The sequence below is a fragment of the Stegostoma tigrinum genome, chromosome 6, assembly GCF_030684315.1.
Source record: "Stegostoma tigrinum isolate sSteTig4 chromosome 6, sSteTig4.hap1, whole genome shotgun sequence".
In the NCBI taxonomy this organism is placed as follows: domain Eukaryota; kingdom Metazoa; phylum Chordata; class Chondrichthyes; order Orectolobiformes; family Stegostomatidae; genus Stegostoma; species Stegostoma tigrinum.
This window is the reverse complement of record NC_081359.1, coordinates 46,638,154-46,654,978: the sequence shown is the minus strand read 5'-3', so window position 1 is coordinate 46,654,978 and position 16,825 is coordinate 46,638,154. Positions and strand designations below refer to the sequence as shown.

The 16,825-nt window shown below is 41.7% G+C and overlaps 1 protein-coding gene across 6 annotated transcripts in view; it reads right to left on the bottom strand.

Moving 5' to 3' along the window:
• The window catches only part of fam76b (family with sequence similarity 76 member B), an 80,828-nt gene that overhangs the window by 51,434 nt on the left and 12,569 nt on the right, over positions 1–16,825 (bottom strand). For all 6 annotated transcript variants that reach the window (XM_059646538.1, XM_048532491.2, XM_048532494.2 and 3 more), the window contains one exon: positions 9,251–9,406. In XM_059646538.1, the coding sequence (XP_059502521.1) occupies positions 9,251–9,406 (156 nt within the window). The remainder of the gene's footprint in view (positions 1–9,250; positions 9,407–16,825) is intronic.

Below are 16,825 nucleotides of genomic sequence, written 5' to 3'. Positions count from 1 at the left end.
AGCACTGATGATTTAATCACCCGTTTACTAATTCTCTCTTTTTCAGGTTAATCAATACATTTCCTGCCATATCTGAAGTAAGATTGCAGTTTCTTTACTCTGTCATGTTACTTGATTCTGAAACAGTACAGACTTCCATCAAGCCGTCATTCCCCCCCCCCCCCCTTTACTAGTTTTAAGTCCAACTTATTTACCCTTTAAAAGAGACAGTGGTACCAGCTCAGTTCAGGTGGAGTCCTCCTCCTGGGACATTTTCTTCTGTCCCAATAATGATGCCAGTGCCTCACAAAATAGAACGCCTCTCTCCCTTCCTACTCCTTTAGCCATGCGTTAACTTCCCTAATTCTTATCTCCATACCAATTTTCACATGATTCAGATAATAATCCAGAGTTTATAATCTTTAAAAAAAAAGGTCCTGTTCTTTAATTTTGTTCCTAATATTCCTCAAACAGGATCTTGTGGTTACTCTTGCCTATGTTCTTGGTCACAACAACTGGATTCTTCCCCTCCAACTTCAATACTCTTTCCAGCCACTTTGAAATGTCCCTTATTTTGGCACCAAACTGGCAAGACACCTTACGGGGCTCTATATTCTGTTTACAATATCTGTACACTTAATTATAAAATATCCTACTACATTTCTTTCTACTCCCCCTGCTTGAATGGCCTCTTATACCATGGTGCAGCAACCAGTTTGCCCATCCTCCCTTCAGTCCTTTCCATCATCCACACAGAAAGTAAGTATCTGTTGGACAACGGGTGAGCCTGCCCCAATGCTCAATTCAAGATTCCTCTACCTGCCTTACACCCTTCTGTTCCTCACCACTGGCCAAATTTGAAGCACTTCACTTACAAGGTGTGACTTCCTTCTGAAGCACAGCATCCAGGTAACTCTTCCTCTCCCGGGTACATCAGCGTTCGAAGCTCGGACTCCAGCTCATCAACCACGAGTCAGAGTACCTTCAGCAACCAATACCTGCTATAGATGTGGTCACTTTAAACCACAATTATGTGCATAATGCAGGTACAACACATTAACCAGCCCTGCGTCTCTAAATTATTTAGTTAAGGTATAGGCAAAATTTGTGGATTGGGTTTTGGACGTGGTGGTTCATTTGCTTGCTGAGTCAGTTGTTATGTGGTGGGCAGACGTTTCGTAACCATTCTAGGCAATATCATCAATGCTACTTCTAAGCGAAGTGTTGGTGCTATGCTCCATTTCAAATTTATATGGTCATCTGGTGCGGTGGGTCTTATTACTTCCAGTTCTGTTCTATTTTCAGTATCGGTCTGAATAGAGTCTATTTCTATGTGTTTGTTAATGGAGTCCCGTGTTGAGGAGCAGGCCTCCAGAAATTCCCTTGCACGTCCAGTATAGTAACATTGTCCTAGTCGAACAGATGGTCTTCATTGGCTGTGTGTATCAAGACAAGATAATGTTGGTCATGTCTTTTTACTGCCAGCTTGTGTTCGTATATCCTGGTCATCAGTTTTCTCCCCGTTTGTCCAATGTCTAATGGGCAAGCATACAACAGGCATGCAAGGGAATTTCTGGAGGCCTGCTTCTCAACACGGGACTCCATTAACAAACTCAGAAATAGACACCATATAGACAATAGGTGCTGGAGTAGGCCATTCGGCCCTTCGAGCCAGCACCACCATTCATTATGATCATGGCTGATCATCCACAATCAGTATCCTGTTCCTTCCTTATCCCCAAAACCCTTGATTCCACTATCTTTTAAGAGCTCTATCTAACTCTTTCTTGAAAGTATCCAGAGAGTTGGCCTCCACTGCCTTCTGGGGCAGAGCATTCCATATATCCACCACTCTCTGGGTGAAGACGTTTTTCCTCAACTCTGTTCTAAATGGCCTACCCCTTATTTTTAAACTGTGTCCTCTGGTTCTGGATTCACCCATCAGCGGAAACATGCTTCCTGCCTCCAGAGTGTCCAAACCCTTAATAATCTTATACGCCTCAATCAGATCCCCTCTCATCCTTCTAAACTCAAGCATATACAACCCCAGTCGCTCCAATCTTTCAACATACGATAGTCCCGCCATTCCGGGAATTGATCTCGTGAACCTACGCTGCACTCCCTCAATAGCAAGAATGTCCTTCCTCAAATTTGGAGACCAAAACTGCACTCAATACTCCAGGTGCGGTCTCACCAAGGCCCTGTACAGCTGCAGAAGGACCTCTTTGCTCAGACTGTTATATACAGACTGCTGCTAAAAAAAAACAGAACCAGAAGTGACAAGACCCCGCCGCACCAGAGGGTCGTACACATTCGGAACAGAGGAGAACACCAATGCTTTCATTAGAGTCTGCACTCGTGATGGTGCCTAGAACGGTAAAGAAATGTCTGCGCACCACTGAACAATCAGCTCAGCAAACAAATGAACAACTTTACTTAATTAGTTTTTAAATTATATTCTTAAATTTGTTACTGGTCTTTAGTTTTACATTTGTAAAATATATCCCCAATTTATTTTTATCTGAAAGCAATTTAGAATGGGTGTTCAAATTGTCAGTTACTTACCAACCAATGAATGTACAACTTATCCTGAAATCACACATTTTCCACCCAGTTTCTGATCCCCAAGTCTCCTCCCCACTGGCATTTCTTCTCTCTCTACATACAGTCAAAGTCAGAGATGTACAGCATGGAACCAGACCCTTCAGTCCAACTCGCTAGTGCCAATAAGATATCCTAAATAAATCTAATTCCATTTGTCAGCATTTGGCCCATAACCCTCTAAACCCTTCCTATTCATATAAACATCCAGATATCTTTTAAAATGTTGTAATTGTATCAGCCTCCATCACTTCCTTGAGCAGCTCATTCTGTACACACACACCACCGTCTGCTTGAAAAAGTTGTCCCTCAGTTCCTTTTAAATCTTCCCCCTCTCACCTTAAACTATGCCCTCTAGTTTTGAACTCCCCCCACTCCAGGGAAAAGATCTTATTATACGCTATCCATGCTCCTCATCATTTTATAAACCTCTATAAAAAGGTCACTCCTCAGCTTCCAATGCTCCAGGGAAAATAGCCCTAGCCTATTCAGCCTCTCCCAATAGCTCAAATCCGCCAACCTCAGCAACATCCTTGCAAGGGTTCAGAAAAGATTTACAAGTTTCACAACATCCTTCCTATAGCAGGCAGACCAAAATACAGGCCTCATGTCTTGGCTTATTTTTCTCCCCCAATCAGTCTCAGACTCCTCCCCAACTGGCTTCTCTTTACCCTCATGTCCTAAATTCCCACCAATAAGAGAAAAGGAGGGACTGATCACCTCCTCTGTCTTTCACCTACTTATCTGTTTGAGCAAAACAAAAATCAAGAAACAACAAATCAAATACCACTTGATATTACTTGTAATGCAAGGGATGAGGTTTATAGATGTCAACACAATTAGCCTTAGATTCTGGATCAAAAAGCAGACGGGGTGGTCGATAGATAGTGCAATTGCCAGGAAAATAGACAGGGAGAGGGAGAATTTGTTGACTTTGAGAGTGTTTTATTTTAAGATGGAGTAAACACTGGAAAAAAAAAGCTAGTTTGCATCCAATATAGAAGAATGAGACTTATGCACTCGGTTGGAAAACGCATACCTTGGAAAGCTTTTAGTATCAGCTCTCAGGAATCCCAGTGAACATTGAAAGTAAAAAGGTTTCTCCTGGAGAAAGGGTTTTATTTGGAAGAGTTGAAAAATCAGCTGCTACTAAAGCATTAGAGCTTAATTTAAAACTTCCAAGACGAGAAATGTTTGCACAGAACCCTGAAGGGGTTAGGCCACAAGATGATAAGACATAGGAGTGAAGTAAAGCCATTCGGCCCATCCAGTCAACTCCGCCATTTAATCATGGCTGATGGGCATTTCAACTCCACTTCCCTGCACTCTCCCCGAAGCACTTGATTCCTTGTGAGATCAAGAATTTATCAATCTCTGCCTTGAAGACATTTAATGTCCTGGCCTCCACTGCGCTCCGTGGCAATAAATTCCACAGGCCCACCACACTCTGGCTGGAGGAATGTCTCCTCATCTCCGTTTTAAATTCACATCCTCTAATTCTAAGGCTGTGCCCACGGGTCCTAGTCTTCCCATCTAACGGAAACAACTTCCCAGCGTCCACCCTTTCTAAGCCATACATTTTATGCTATTTGAAGCAGAGAAAAATCAAGCTGAGTTGTGTGAATAACTGAAGTAGTTAACAAATTCTCAAGGCCAGGAACTGAAAGTCAGCCTTTTAGCTGTGACTGAGAAGGGATCTCAGTAGCATTTGAATATTGTAAAGTGGTATTGATAAGATAGATGGAATTGCATTTTAACTAGTTTGAAGGATTTCAAAAAAATGTTTAAGTAGTTTGGCTTGTTCCATCTTATATGCATTCCTTGTACATAATAACTTTCTGCTTTACTGTTAAACTCAAGTCTGCAGCATTGCATGTTCTAATGAAAGGCCACATTGCGAACGAAGAAAACAAAACAAAATAAAATCTGATCTTTCAAGTTAGACTGCATTTTGGGATCTAACTTGTTCAATTATAACATCAGCCATGATCATAATGTATTCCACCTGGTAAGGATAGTATGAAATGATGACAGTTCACAAGTGATTTTAAAGACATAACAAGCAAGTGATTAACTACATCAAATTATGCACTTAACATTCTAGCAAGCCCAATTGCAATAACTTTGAAAATATAACTAAAAATGGTAACATTTTAGCCACACAACATTTACTACATTGGTCGACAATACAGTGTAATAATATCAGATTAGCAATCCAAAGGCTCAAACTAATGGCACAGGTTCAAATCCTATCATAGCAGCTGGTGGAATACAAATTAATTTTTAAAATTCCAGAGTGAAAACTAGTCTCTGTACTAGTGTTCATGAAACTAACATTGATTGCTGTTTCACAAAAAAAAATTTCAATTCACTTTAGGGAAGAAAATCCATAGTACTGGGCTGGTCTGCTTTACACATTAACAGTGCCCTTTAAAATAGCCTAATGAGCAACAATTTAAGAATGATTAGGAATGGGTAATAAATGTTGGCCATACCATTGACTTCCACAACCCATGAAAGAATAAAACACGTGAGTATTTAGTACTGCTTAAATCTACTGTACATTCATGTTTTTCACTGCAAAGCTAATGAAATGCTGAAACTGTATTCTAATTATAAATTGGTAATTTTTCAGTCTTATCTTGAAAAGATTTCACATAATCTCTGCAAACATAAAAGGCACATTTGACTCAATTCAAGAAAAAAATTTCCAATAGAGACAGCAGAAAACGATGAAAAGAGCTAGATGATCTGGATTCTACAGTTCGGGGTACAGATAAGGACTTCTGTGGGCGTAAAAGAGACTCCAGGATGGTGTGTTGCCTCCCTGGTGCCAGGGTCCAGGATGTCTTTGAACTGGCAGAAAGCATTTCGAAGGGAGAGGGTGAACAGCCAGAGGTCATGGTACATATTGGTACTAATGACATAGGTAGAATGAGAGACGAGATCCTACAGCAGCAGGTCAGGGAGTTAGGTAGAAATTTAAAGAGCAGGACCTCCAAGGTTGTAATCTCAAAATTACTTCCTGTGCCATGTGCCAATGAGGCTAGAAATAGGAGGATTGTATAGATCAACACATGGCTATACAGATGGGAGTAGGAGGGAGGGTTTAAGATATCTGGACCATTGGGATCTCTTCTAGGGCAGGCGGGTCCTATACAAGAAGGAAGGGTTGTATCTAAATTGGGAGGGGCACAAATATTCTGGCTGGGAGGCTTGATGGTGTCACACCGGAGGATTTAAACTGGCTTGGCAGGGGGTTTGGAACCAAAGTAAAAGGAGAATGGACAGAAAGGACACTAGAAAATAGGGCCAGTAAGACGCAGAGTAAGACCAGATAGGGTGTGCTTACTGATCAAAGCGGATACGGTGGACTGAAATGCATTTTTTTCAATGAAAGAAGTGTAACTTTTAAGGCGGATGAAATTAGAGCTTGGATTAGTACTTGGAACCATGATGTTGCTGCTATTACAGAGACTTGGTTAAGGGCGAGACAGGACTGATAGCTTAACATTCCGGGATACAGATGTTTCAGGCAGGATAGAAGGGATATAAAGGGGGTGGGGGAGTTGCACTACTTGTTAAGGAGCATATCACAGCTGTACTGTGGGAGGACACCTCAGATGGCTTATACCACGAGGCAATATGGGTACAGCTCAGGAACTGGGAGGGAGCAATCACAACGTTTGAGGTTTACTACAGGCCTCCCAACAGCTAGCAGATGTGGGGAGATTTTGGCAAGATGTAAAAGTAACAGGGTTGTTGTCGTGGGTAATTTTAACTTCTCATACATTGACTGGGGTTCACTTAATGCTTGGGGCTCAGATGGGGCAGATGTTGAAAGGAGCATCCAGGAAGGCTTCTTGAAACAGCATGTAGATAGTCCAACTTGGAAAGGGGCCATACTGGGCAACGAGCTGTCGTGTTAGGTGAGCAGCTCGGGAACAGTGATCACAATTCAGTCAGCTTTAAAAAAGGTACTGATGGATAAAGATAGGTGTAGTTGTCAGGTGAAGATGCTAAATTGGTGGAAGGCTAATTACCACAATATTAGGCAGGAACTGAAGAAGGTAGACTGGAGGCAGATGTTTGAGGGCGAGTCAACATATGGTAGGTGTAAGACTTTTAAATACAAGTTGCTGGGAATTCAGAACCGGCATGTTCCTTTAAGGATGAAGGATCAAGGAGAAGTATGGCAAGAACCTTGACTAATGAAAGATAGTGTGCCTAATCAAATAGTAAAAGGAAGCATTTTGAAGGCTAGGAACACATGAAGCAAGGGTGGAATACAAGGAAAGTCAAAAGAAACTTCAGCAAGGAGTCAGGAGGGCTAAAAAGGGTCATGAAAAGTCAACGGTCAACAGGGTTAAGAAAAATCCCAAGGCTTTTTATTCATATAAAAAGAGCAAGAGGATAGCCAGGGAGTGGGTAAGGGCAAGGAAGGGAATTTATGTGTGGAGCCAGAGGAAATGCGTGAGGTATAAAATAAGTACTTTGTGTCAGTATTCACTGTAGAAGAGGACATGGTGGATGATGAGTCTGGGGGTGGGGGGGTGTACAGAATTTGGTCATGTTGTGATCAAAAGGGAGGTGGTATTGGGGGGGGTCTTGAAAAACATTAAAAGTTAGACAAGTCCCCAGGGTTTGAATGGGGTATACCACAGAATACTGAGAGAGGCAGGGAGGAAATTGCCAGGGTCTCGAGGGAAATCTTTGTATCCTCACTGGCTACTGGGGAGGTCCAAGAGGATTGGAGAATAGCTAATTTTGTTCCTTTGTTTAAAGAACGGGTGGCAGGGATAGTCCAGCTAATTACAGGCCAGTGAGCATTACGTCAGTGGTAGGGAAATTATTGGAGAGGATTCTTTGAGACAGGATTTACTCCCACCTGGAAATCGCGTATTAGTGAGAGCAACACGGTTTTGTGAAGGGGAGGTCTCACTAACTTGGTTGAGTTTTTTGGGGAAGTGACAAAGATTATCGATCAGGGTAGGGCAGTGGATGTTGTCTCCATGGACATCAATAAGGCCTTTGACAGGTCTCTCATGGCAGGCTGATACAGAAGGTGAAGTCGCACCGAGTCAGAAGTGAGCTTGCAAGATGGAAAAAAAAACTGGCTCAGTCATAGCAGACAGAAGGTAGCATTGGAAGACTGTGTTTCTGAACGGAGGGCTGTGACTCATGGTGTTCCTCAGGGATCAGTGTTGAGACCTTTGAATCGGAGGAAAATGTAACTGGTCTGATTAGTAAATTTGCCAATGACACAAAGGTTGGTGGAATTGCGGATAGCGATGAGGCACATCAAAGGATACAGCTAGATATAGATGGCTTGGGCAGAGAAAATGGCAGAAGGAGTTTAATCCAGAAAAATGTGAAGTAATGCATTTCTGAAGATCTAATCCAGATGGAAAATATACAGTAAGTGGCAGAACCCTTAAGAATACTGACAGGCAGAGGGACCTGGGTGTACAGTTACACAGGTCACTGAAAGTGGCAATGCAGGTGGAAAAAGGCAGCCAACAATGCATATGGCATGCTTGCCTTCGTTGGCCGGGGCACTGAGTTTAAAAGTTAGCAGGTAATATCACGCCTTTATAGAACCTCAGTTAGGCCATATTTGGAATATTGTGTTTAATCCTTGTTGCCACACTACCAGAAGGAATGTGGTGGCTTTGAAGTGGTTATGGAAAAGATTTACCAGGATGTTGTCTGGTATGGAAGGCATTAGCCATGGAGGAGAGGATGGAGAAACTTAGATTGTTCTCACTGGAATGATGGAGGTTGAAGGGTGACCTGATAGAGGTCTACAAGATTATGAAGGGCATGGACAAACTGGGCTTTCACACACTTTTTCCCCCCCCAGAGTGGAAGAATCAGTTACCAGGGGCACTGGGTTTAAAGGTACGACAGGCAAGGTTTAAAGGCGATGTACAGGCAAGTTTTTTTTTGGAAAACAGAGGGTGGCGGGTGACTAGAAATCGCTGCTGGAGAAGGTAGTGGATGCAGATGCAACAGTGACTTTTAAAGGGAGTCTAGAGGGATACGGTCCCTGGAAGGGTAATGAGTTTTAGTTATGACCGGCAACATGTCATTGCGGGCTTAGAGAGCCGAAGGGCCTGTTCCTGTGCTGTAATTTTTTGTTCTTGTCTTTTGGATGTTACACAGCAAAAAACAGAATCATTGCTGATTTTGTCTTTTTGTTCCCTCATGGGATGTGTGCATCACTGGGCAATGAATGCTGGCCTAGCCAGAGGGCAGTTAAGAGACAATGACATTGCTGTAGGGCTGGAGTGACATGTAGGTCCAAACAGGTAAGAATGGACATTAGTGAACCAGATTGTCAGGAGAATAAACAAATCGACAGTTTCATGATCATTATTAGACTCTTAATTCCAGATTTCAAATTGAATGCAAATTCCACCATCTGCCATGATGGGATTTGATCCAGTGCTACCAGAGCATTTCTGGACATCTCTGGAGTAATAGTCTAGTAATAATCCCACTAGGTCACTGTTAGGAACAACGTATTGTATGTCATTCATGGTTTAAGATCACAAGTCCCAACTCATTTTCATGTGTGACATTGCTATTTTCAAACAACATCTTTATAAGTTCTAAAAATCAGAGAAATTGATTTCAATGCCAAACAATTTTTGCTCACTTCCATTACCTTTCGCCGACTCTCATCTTTTCGATCAAAGGCACACTGCTGTTTGCATTGTTCACATGTCTGAGGTGGCCCATACTTCTTCTCTGAATTTGTACAACGTTGACACTTGGTGCCAATGAAGGCAGCAATAATGTTACAATATTGACAGGGTTTGGGCTATAAACATTAAAATACAAAACATTAACTTTAACATTGTAACAGAGCATGGATTATAAAAATGCTGCATATTTATATTTAATAATGCAATGTAATACAATATAATAGATTCAAACAGTACAAAGGATTCAAACTAACAAACAAACAACACCATCTGAAAATCTGTTTTATTGTTACGTTTTCTTGGTTCTCATTCTGATTTGTAAAAAAAGATGGACAATTAAGGAAACCTTAATTCCAAATGTTGTAAGAATCAAATAATCATTTACAATTACATCTAATATTCCAAGAAGTTTTAAAATTAACGAACTTTCCTCACACCCCAGAATATCCAACATGCAAAAATATTAACATATGGCATGCATTGCTCTGTATGTTTTAGTTCAATTGTGAAAGATGGTTTGCGATTCAAGGAGGTAATCTTAACTTCTGCTGAACTTGATGTGATAAAAACAGAAAAAGCCTCATATTAGATACAGTGATCCGACCAATGCCAGACTGTATCTGGTTTGGGAACACAATAATTGGGCTTGCCATTCTAGACAGAGACATACGAAATCAGACACAAGCCCTTAGTTGAACAATTTCAGTCGCGCTCACGCTGACATCTACCAGCCAGCAGGGAAAATTGCACAGGTGTGTTTTGTTAACAAAAAAAGCAGACCAAATACTGCCTTGTCATCATACTCCTAGTCGATAAAACAAGTGATAGAAGAGGCTATCAAGTGTTCTTGCTCGACAGTAACCTGTTCACTCAGTTGGGTTCTACCACAGCCACTCAGCTCATGACCTCACTACAGCCTTTGCTCAAACATGGACAAAAGTGCAATAAACTCCCCAGACAAGAGGTGCCAGTCACTGCACTGAAAATCAAGTCAGCATTTGACAAAACATGGCCCTGGTAAAGCTGAAGGCAATGGGACTTGCAGCAGCTGGGGTGGGCAGAAAAACTCGACAGGTTGGAATCAGACACAGCAGAAGGAGATTAGTTGTGATCACCACAGTTATGGTCCAATCACCTTTGGCTGCCTCATTAACCTCCTTCCAGCACAAAATCAGAAATCATAACATTCAGCACGAATTGCAACTCCTCCAATACTAAAGCAGTCAACGTCAATTTCCGGGAAGGCTTAGATAATATCCAGACTTGGACTAACAAGTGCCAAGTAATATTCATGCCACGCAAGTGCTGAGCCAACAAAAGAGAACCCAACTGCCTTACCCTGCTAATGATATTACCCTCAGAATTCCACACTATCAACATCCTGGGGACTCTCAAAGATCAGAGCCTAAAGTACGTCAGCCACATAATTACTGCTGCTACAAGAGGCAAGATGCTCAGAATCCTGTGGAAAACTCACTGTCACTCCCCAAATCCCGTTCACCAGATTAAACCATGTTGAACGTCGGCCCTCCAAGCCTGTGCTGACCATCATGCCCTAATTAATCTAAAAACAAACCTGCCATTTTTCAATCCGTATCCCTCTATTCCCTCCCTATTCATGTATTCATCCAGGTACCTCTGAAATGTCTTCTATATGTCAGATGTGTGATGGAAGACTCCCCACTTACTTTAATGTGTGCAGTTCTAACAACTGTAAAAGAAGCTCGATACCATCCATATCCAAGCAGCCCACTTGTTCAGAACAACATTCACCACTTTCATTCACGTCTTCCACCGTTAATGCACAGTGGCAGCAGCGTGCACCATTTATAGATCATACTTCAGGGTGCAAGATTTCTACAAGAATAACTTCCAAGCCTTCACCTTCTAACACCTAAAAGCACAAGGGCAGAAGATGCATAGGAGCACCAATGTTTCCAGGTTCCCCTCACAGCCACAAACCAACTTGACTTGGCACTGATTTGCTGTTCCTTCGCTAACTTGGAACTCATTTCCTAAAAACACTGCGGATGCAGCAACTGAAGAAGCCAACTCATAACTGCTTTCAAGGGCAATTAGGAATGAGCAATAAATAGAGACAGCCAGCAATGCCAACAAAGGAACACTTTTTTTAAAGAAACTAGACTAATGGCCAGACACTGGAGAACTTACAAAACGACATCCCAAGAGAGAGATTCAGGAAGAGAGATCCAGGAAGTGGAAAAATTTAAAAGAAGAAAAGATTTAAAGTAGGAAGCATGGTTTGAATCCAACTAGAAAAAGTAATGTTCTTGCTGATAAGTGTACAGTTCCTCTGGTGATCCAAGCACAAATGGTCTTCAATCAAATTCCATTGGTTAAACATCCATATCAGATCCTTATAACAGCTTCTATTTATAATGCAATTGTGATTTTTTAAATATTATGTTATGCTGTTTAATATCATTTTGTTTTATACTGCTCCTGTGAAGTTCCTGAAGGCGATTTATGTCACAGGCATGATATTAATAAAATCTCCTTTAAATCATAAAATTGAGACTCAGAAAAAAGTTTTGATCAAGAAATTGTTTAAAATGGAGTGAACCTGTCAAGTTTTATGTTTCTACTCTAAGCTACATTGTTTTAAAACTTGGTTTTATTTCGGTAACAAAATATATGTTTTGCATTCATGGATGTATTGTTCCAGATTTTAAAGTCAGTAGCTTGCAAATAACACTACTATTCATTATACACAGAATTGAGTTTTTTGAAGAAGTGACAAAGATTGAAGACGACAGGCCAGTGGACATTGTTTATACAGAATTCAGCAAGGCACTTGACAACGTAGGCTGGTTAGCGAAGTTAGATCACAAGGAATCCAGGGAGAACTAGCTGATTGTTTCTTATCTTCAAACCAATTTTGTATCCAGAGGGTGGTGGTGGAAGGTTGTTTTTCAGAATGGAAATCTGGGAACAGTAGTGCACCACAAAAATTGATGCCTGGTGCATTGCTTTTCATCATTTATATAAGTGGCTTAGATTTGAATGTAGGAGATATGGTTAGTATGTTTGCAATGGCATCAAAATTGGTAGTGTAGTGGACAGTGAAGAAGGTTATCTCAGATTACAAAGGGACCTTGATCAGATGGGCTAGAGTGGTAGGTGGAGTTTAATTTAGATAAATGTAGAATGTTGCATTTTGTGAAAGGCAAATCAGGGCAGGCCTTATACACTCAAATGGTAGGGGCCTGGAGAGTGTGTTGCCAAACAAAAATACCTAGGGATATAGGTGCATAGTCCCTTAAAATTGGAGTCGCAAGTAGACAGGAAGGTGGCATCTGGCACACTTGCCTTCAATCGGTCAGCACATAAATGAGTTGGGATGTCATTATGCGTTGCCCTTAAGGAGGTGGCAGAGAGTTACCTTCATGAATTGCAGCAGTCCAAATACTGTAGGTTGACTCAAAATGCTCTAAAGCAGGGAATTCCAGGATTTTGACCCAGCAGTCAAAGAACAGCAATGTATTTCTATGCCAGGATGGCAGGTGGCATGGAGGGGAGGGGAGGGGATCATGCAGTGATGGTGTTCCCATGTGTTTGTTGCCCCTATCCTTCTAAATGGAAGTGGCCGTGGGCTTGGAAAGTGCCATCTAAAGAACTGTGGTGAATGTCAGCAGTCCATCTTGTAGATATTACACCCTGCCACAACTGGGTCTCAATAGTGGAGGGAGTGGAAGCTTGCAGATGTGGTACCAATCAAGCAGGCTGCTCTGTCCAAGATGGTGTCAAGCTTCATAACTGTTGTTGGAGCTGCACTCAATAGAGACGTAGTCCATCACAGTCCTGACTTGTATCTTATAGACAGTAGACCGGCTTTGAGGAGACATTTAGCGAGTTACTCGTTGTAGCATTCTTGACCTCTGAGCTGTTCTTGTAGCGAGTATTACTGCGGTGAGACCAGTTGATTTTTCTGGTCAATGATAGCCCCAAGATGTTGATAGTGGGGGATTCAGTCATGGTAGTGTCATTGTATATCAAGGTGGTTAGATTGTCTCATAGAAGGCAGTGAAAGCTGAGCATTCATATAGCACAAATGTTACTTGCCACTTCTCAACCCAAGCCTGGATATTGTCAATATCTTGTTGCATTTGAAGATGAACTGCTTCAATATCTCAAGAGTCACGAATGGTGCTGAACACTGCCCAATCATTGGTGAGCATTCCCATTTTTGACTTTATTATGGAGGGAAGGCCATTGATGAAGCAGCTGAAGATGGTTGAGTGTACCACAATACTCTGAGGAACTCCTGCAGAGAAGTCCTGGACTGAGATGACTCACCTCCAACAGCCACAAGCATCGTCCCGTGTGCCAGTCAGAGTCCAACCAGATGAGAGTTTGCTCCCTGATAATGATTCTAAATGCCACACTCAGTCAAATATGATCTTGATGTCAAGGGCTGTCACACTCACCTTACCTATGGAATGCAACTTTTTTGTCCATGTTTGAACCTAGGCGAAATGAAGGGAGGTGCAGAGTGGGCATGGCAGAATTCAAACTGTGCATCAGTGAACAGGTTATCACTGAGAATGTGATGCTTGATAATATTGTTAATGATACCTTCCATCACTTCATTAATGGGGCAGCAATTGGGCAGGTTGTATTTTCTTGCTGTGTGTGTACAGGACACACCAGGGCAAATTTCCATATTGCTGGATAGATGTCAATGTTGCAGCTATCCTGGAAGAGCTTGGCTAGGGGAATGGAAGTCTTCAGTACCATTGCCAGAAGACTGTCAGAATCTGTACCTTTTTAAGTATCTGGTGCCTCCTACCATTTTCCACTGTATTCTCCCGACAGATGCTGCCAGACTTACTGTTTCTTGAGCAATTTCTGTTTTTGTTTCAGATCTTCAGTATTCACAGTTTTTGTTCTATTATTGTAAAAGATACTCGTCACTCCTCATGCTGCAGCTAATTTAACCCTGATATAGTTTTTCTTTTAAATTGTAATTTTGATGTTAAATCAATGAGCCAAGATACTTGAAGATTTCCACTGCTCTACCTTGGTTTTTGTAATGCAATTTTGAGTTTGTTTCACTTATATATCTACTCCAAAAGACACTGTTTGTTAAAAGACCGGTCATGGTCTCTGGCTCATTCTTTGTACAGGTTTATTTATTTTGTCATCTGCATACCAGAGATTCAATACTCTATGACCTATACTATCTAATCACATCCCCTGATACTCTTCTTGCACCATTCTCTGCCTTCTCTTCTACAGAATTAAATAGGAGACAAACATTCATGCCTAGCTCCCTTGACAAATTCAAATTAGTACATTCATTGCTAATTTGACTAAGAATTTTTGTATAACTTCATAACTATGGTAAGTGTTGTTATGGAATTACTTAAAAAAGCCTTTTTCACTTTTGTTTTTAAAAACACCTGCTGAAACTGTCAACCTATAAGTGTCAAACTAAACAGATGTGAAGAGTTTATAATTACAAAGTTCATTGGACCATAGAAAATTAAACTGAGAATTGAAATAAAAAGTGGTACTGAAGGCATTAGGTATTTTAAGAGTATAAGTTTGCTTTTAGGTGACAAGGAGATTGGATGGGTGTTTGCAAGGCAAGGGACAGGGGATAAAGTATAAGAAAACAACTGTAATAAAATCCCATAGAACCAAAGTGAAAATTTTAAACCAGCCACTCCTGCGGCTACTTCCAATCTGCTTTGAATGTAGCAGGCCTGCCTCTACCAAAACAAAAGTTGTCTGACAAAGCCATTTCACTGAAGCAATTCTACCAAGTCGGAAAACTTCCTGACCCAAGCTACTCACCTCAGAAATGGAAATATGGCACAGAGTTCCTGTCTGGGCAAGTGCTTAATATAAATGTTGGCCTTTCAATATTCTAACTAATATATTTTATTTACAGTCTACCTTCTGATTGCACCAACAAGTCCTTGCATTTCCAAGCTCCTGTGCCAGAGCTCAAGCAGTACTGATTGTCTCAGTTGCCAGCTGTACAGTCCATTTCTGTAGGTCTCCGTTGCAAACTGATAGTGGACAAGCTGCAACAGCTGAGTCGAGGGCACTCTTGTGGTGTATTGAAAGTGTCCCTACTCCTGGGCTGAGGCCCAGGTTCAAATCCCAGCTGCTCCAGAGGTGTGTAATAAACATCTCTGAGCAGGCTGTTTGAAAATATAGATTAACTAAGTAATATTAAAACAGCTAAATCAAGAATTATGACTGGAGGAGCAGCTCTTTCTTCCAATCACCGCTTCACTATCCTTTTGCACACATAGTAACTCATTGCAGCAGCTCCCACTCTTAACAATTTCTAAAACAGAGGCCTTAGACAGTTTGAAGTCGTCTTTATGAAGAAGTCTGACAAACGGCAGAAGTTTCTTATCCCTGTTCTTGAAAAACAAAAAAAACCTAGTCTATCTAGTTTGCCTTCTACCATAATGGACATTTCATCCTATGACAATAGAGTTGTCAAATTGAGAGGGAATGATATCACTTTAGCACATACATTAGAGCCTGGAAGCAGTCACCTGCACTAAAAAGCAGATAGTCTGAGAACAGTGATAATGGGAACTGCAGATGCTGGAGAATCCAAGATAACAAAGTGTGGAGCTGGACGAACACAGCAGGTCAAGCAGCATCTCAGGAGCACAAAAGCTGACGTTTCGGGCCTAGACCCTTCATCAGAGAGCTCTCTGATGAAGGGTCTAGGCCTGGAATGTCAGCTTTTGTGCTCCTGAGATGATGCTTGGCCTGCTGTGTTCGTCCAGCTCCACACTTTGTTAGTCTGGGAACAGCCCTTGTGATTGTCAGGTGGAAGAGCATCCAGCGGAGGGCAACTGAGAGGGAAAGACATTACTTTGGCGCATAAGTCACCCGCACTGAAGAGCAGACTGTCCTGGGCCTGGTGTCAAGGAGTATATATGCTCATGCTGCAAGGGTGGGTTGAAACTAGATTGGCAGTGGGGTGGAACCCGCAACACCAGGGAGGCAAATGCAAAGCTGGAAGGAGATAGTCATCAGAAATAGAAAGGTGAAGAGACAGGTAAGGCTGGAACAGGAAAGGGGATGAGGAATGCCTGTTGAATTAAATTGCATCTATTTCAATGCAAGAGGGCTGACAGGTAAGGTCAGTGAACTCAGGGCATGGAGAGGTACGTGGGGCTGGGATATTATAGCCATTACAGAAACATGGCTAAAGGAGGGGCAGGACTAGCAGCTTAATGTGCCAGAGTACAGGCACTTTAGGCAGGAGAGAGATGCATTTTTGATTAAGGGGAGTATCACAACAGTAAGTCAGAAATGAAATAGCTGAGGGATCATCTAGTGAGACTGAGAGCTATGAAATAAGGAGGGAATGTTATGTTACTGGGGACGTATTATAGGTTCCCAAATAGTCAACAAGAATTAGAGAATATTGTGGGGGCCCTGGCTGATATATTTGCATCATCATTAGCCAGAGGGGAGGTCCCCGAAAACCCAAGGATAGTGAATGTTGTGTCCTTAGTCAAGAAAGGCTGAAAAGA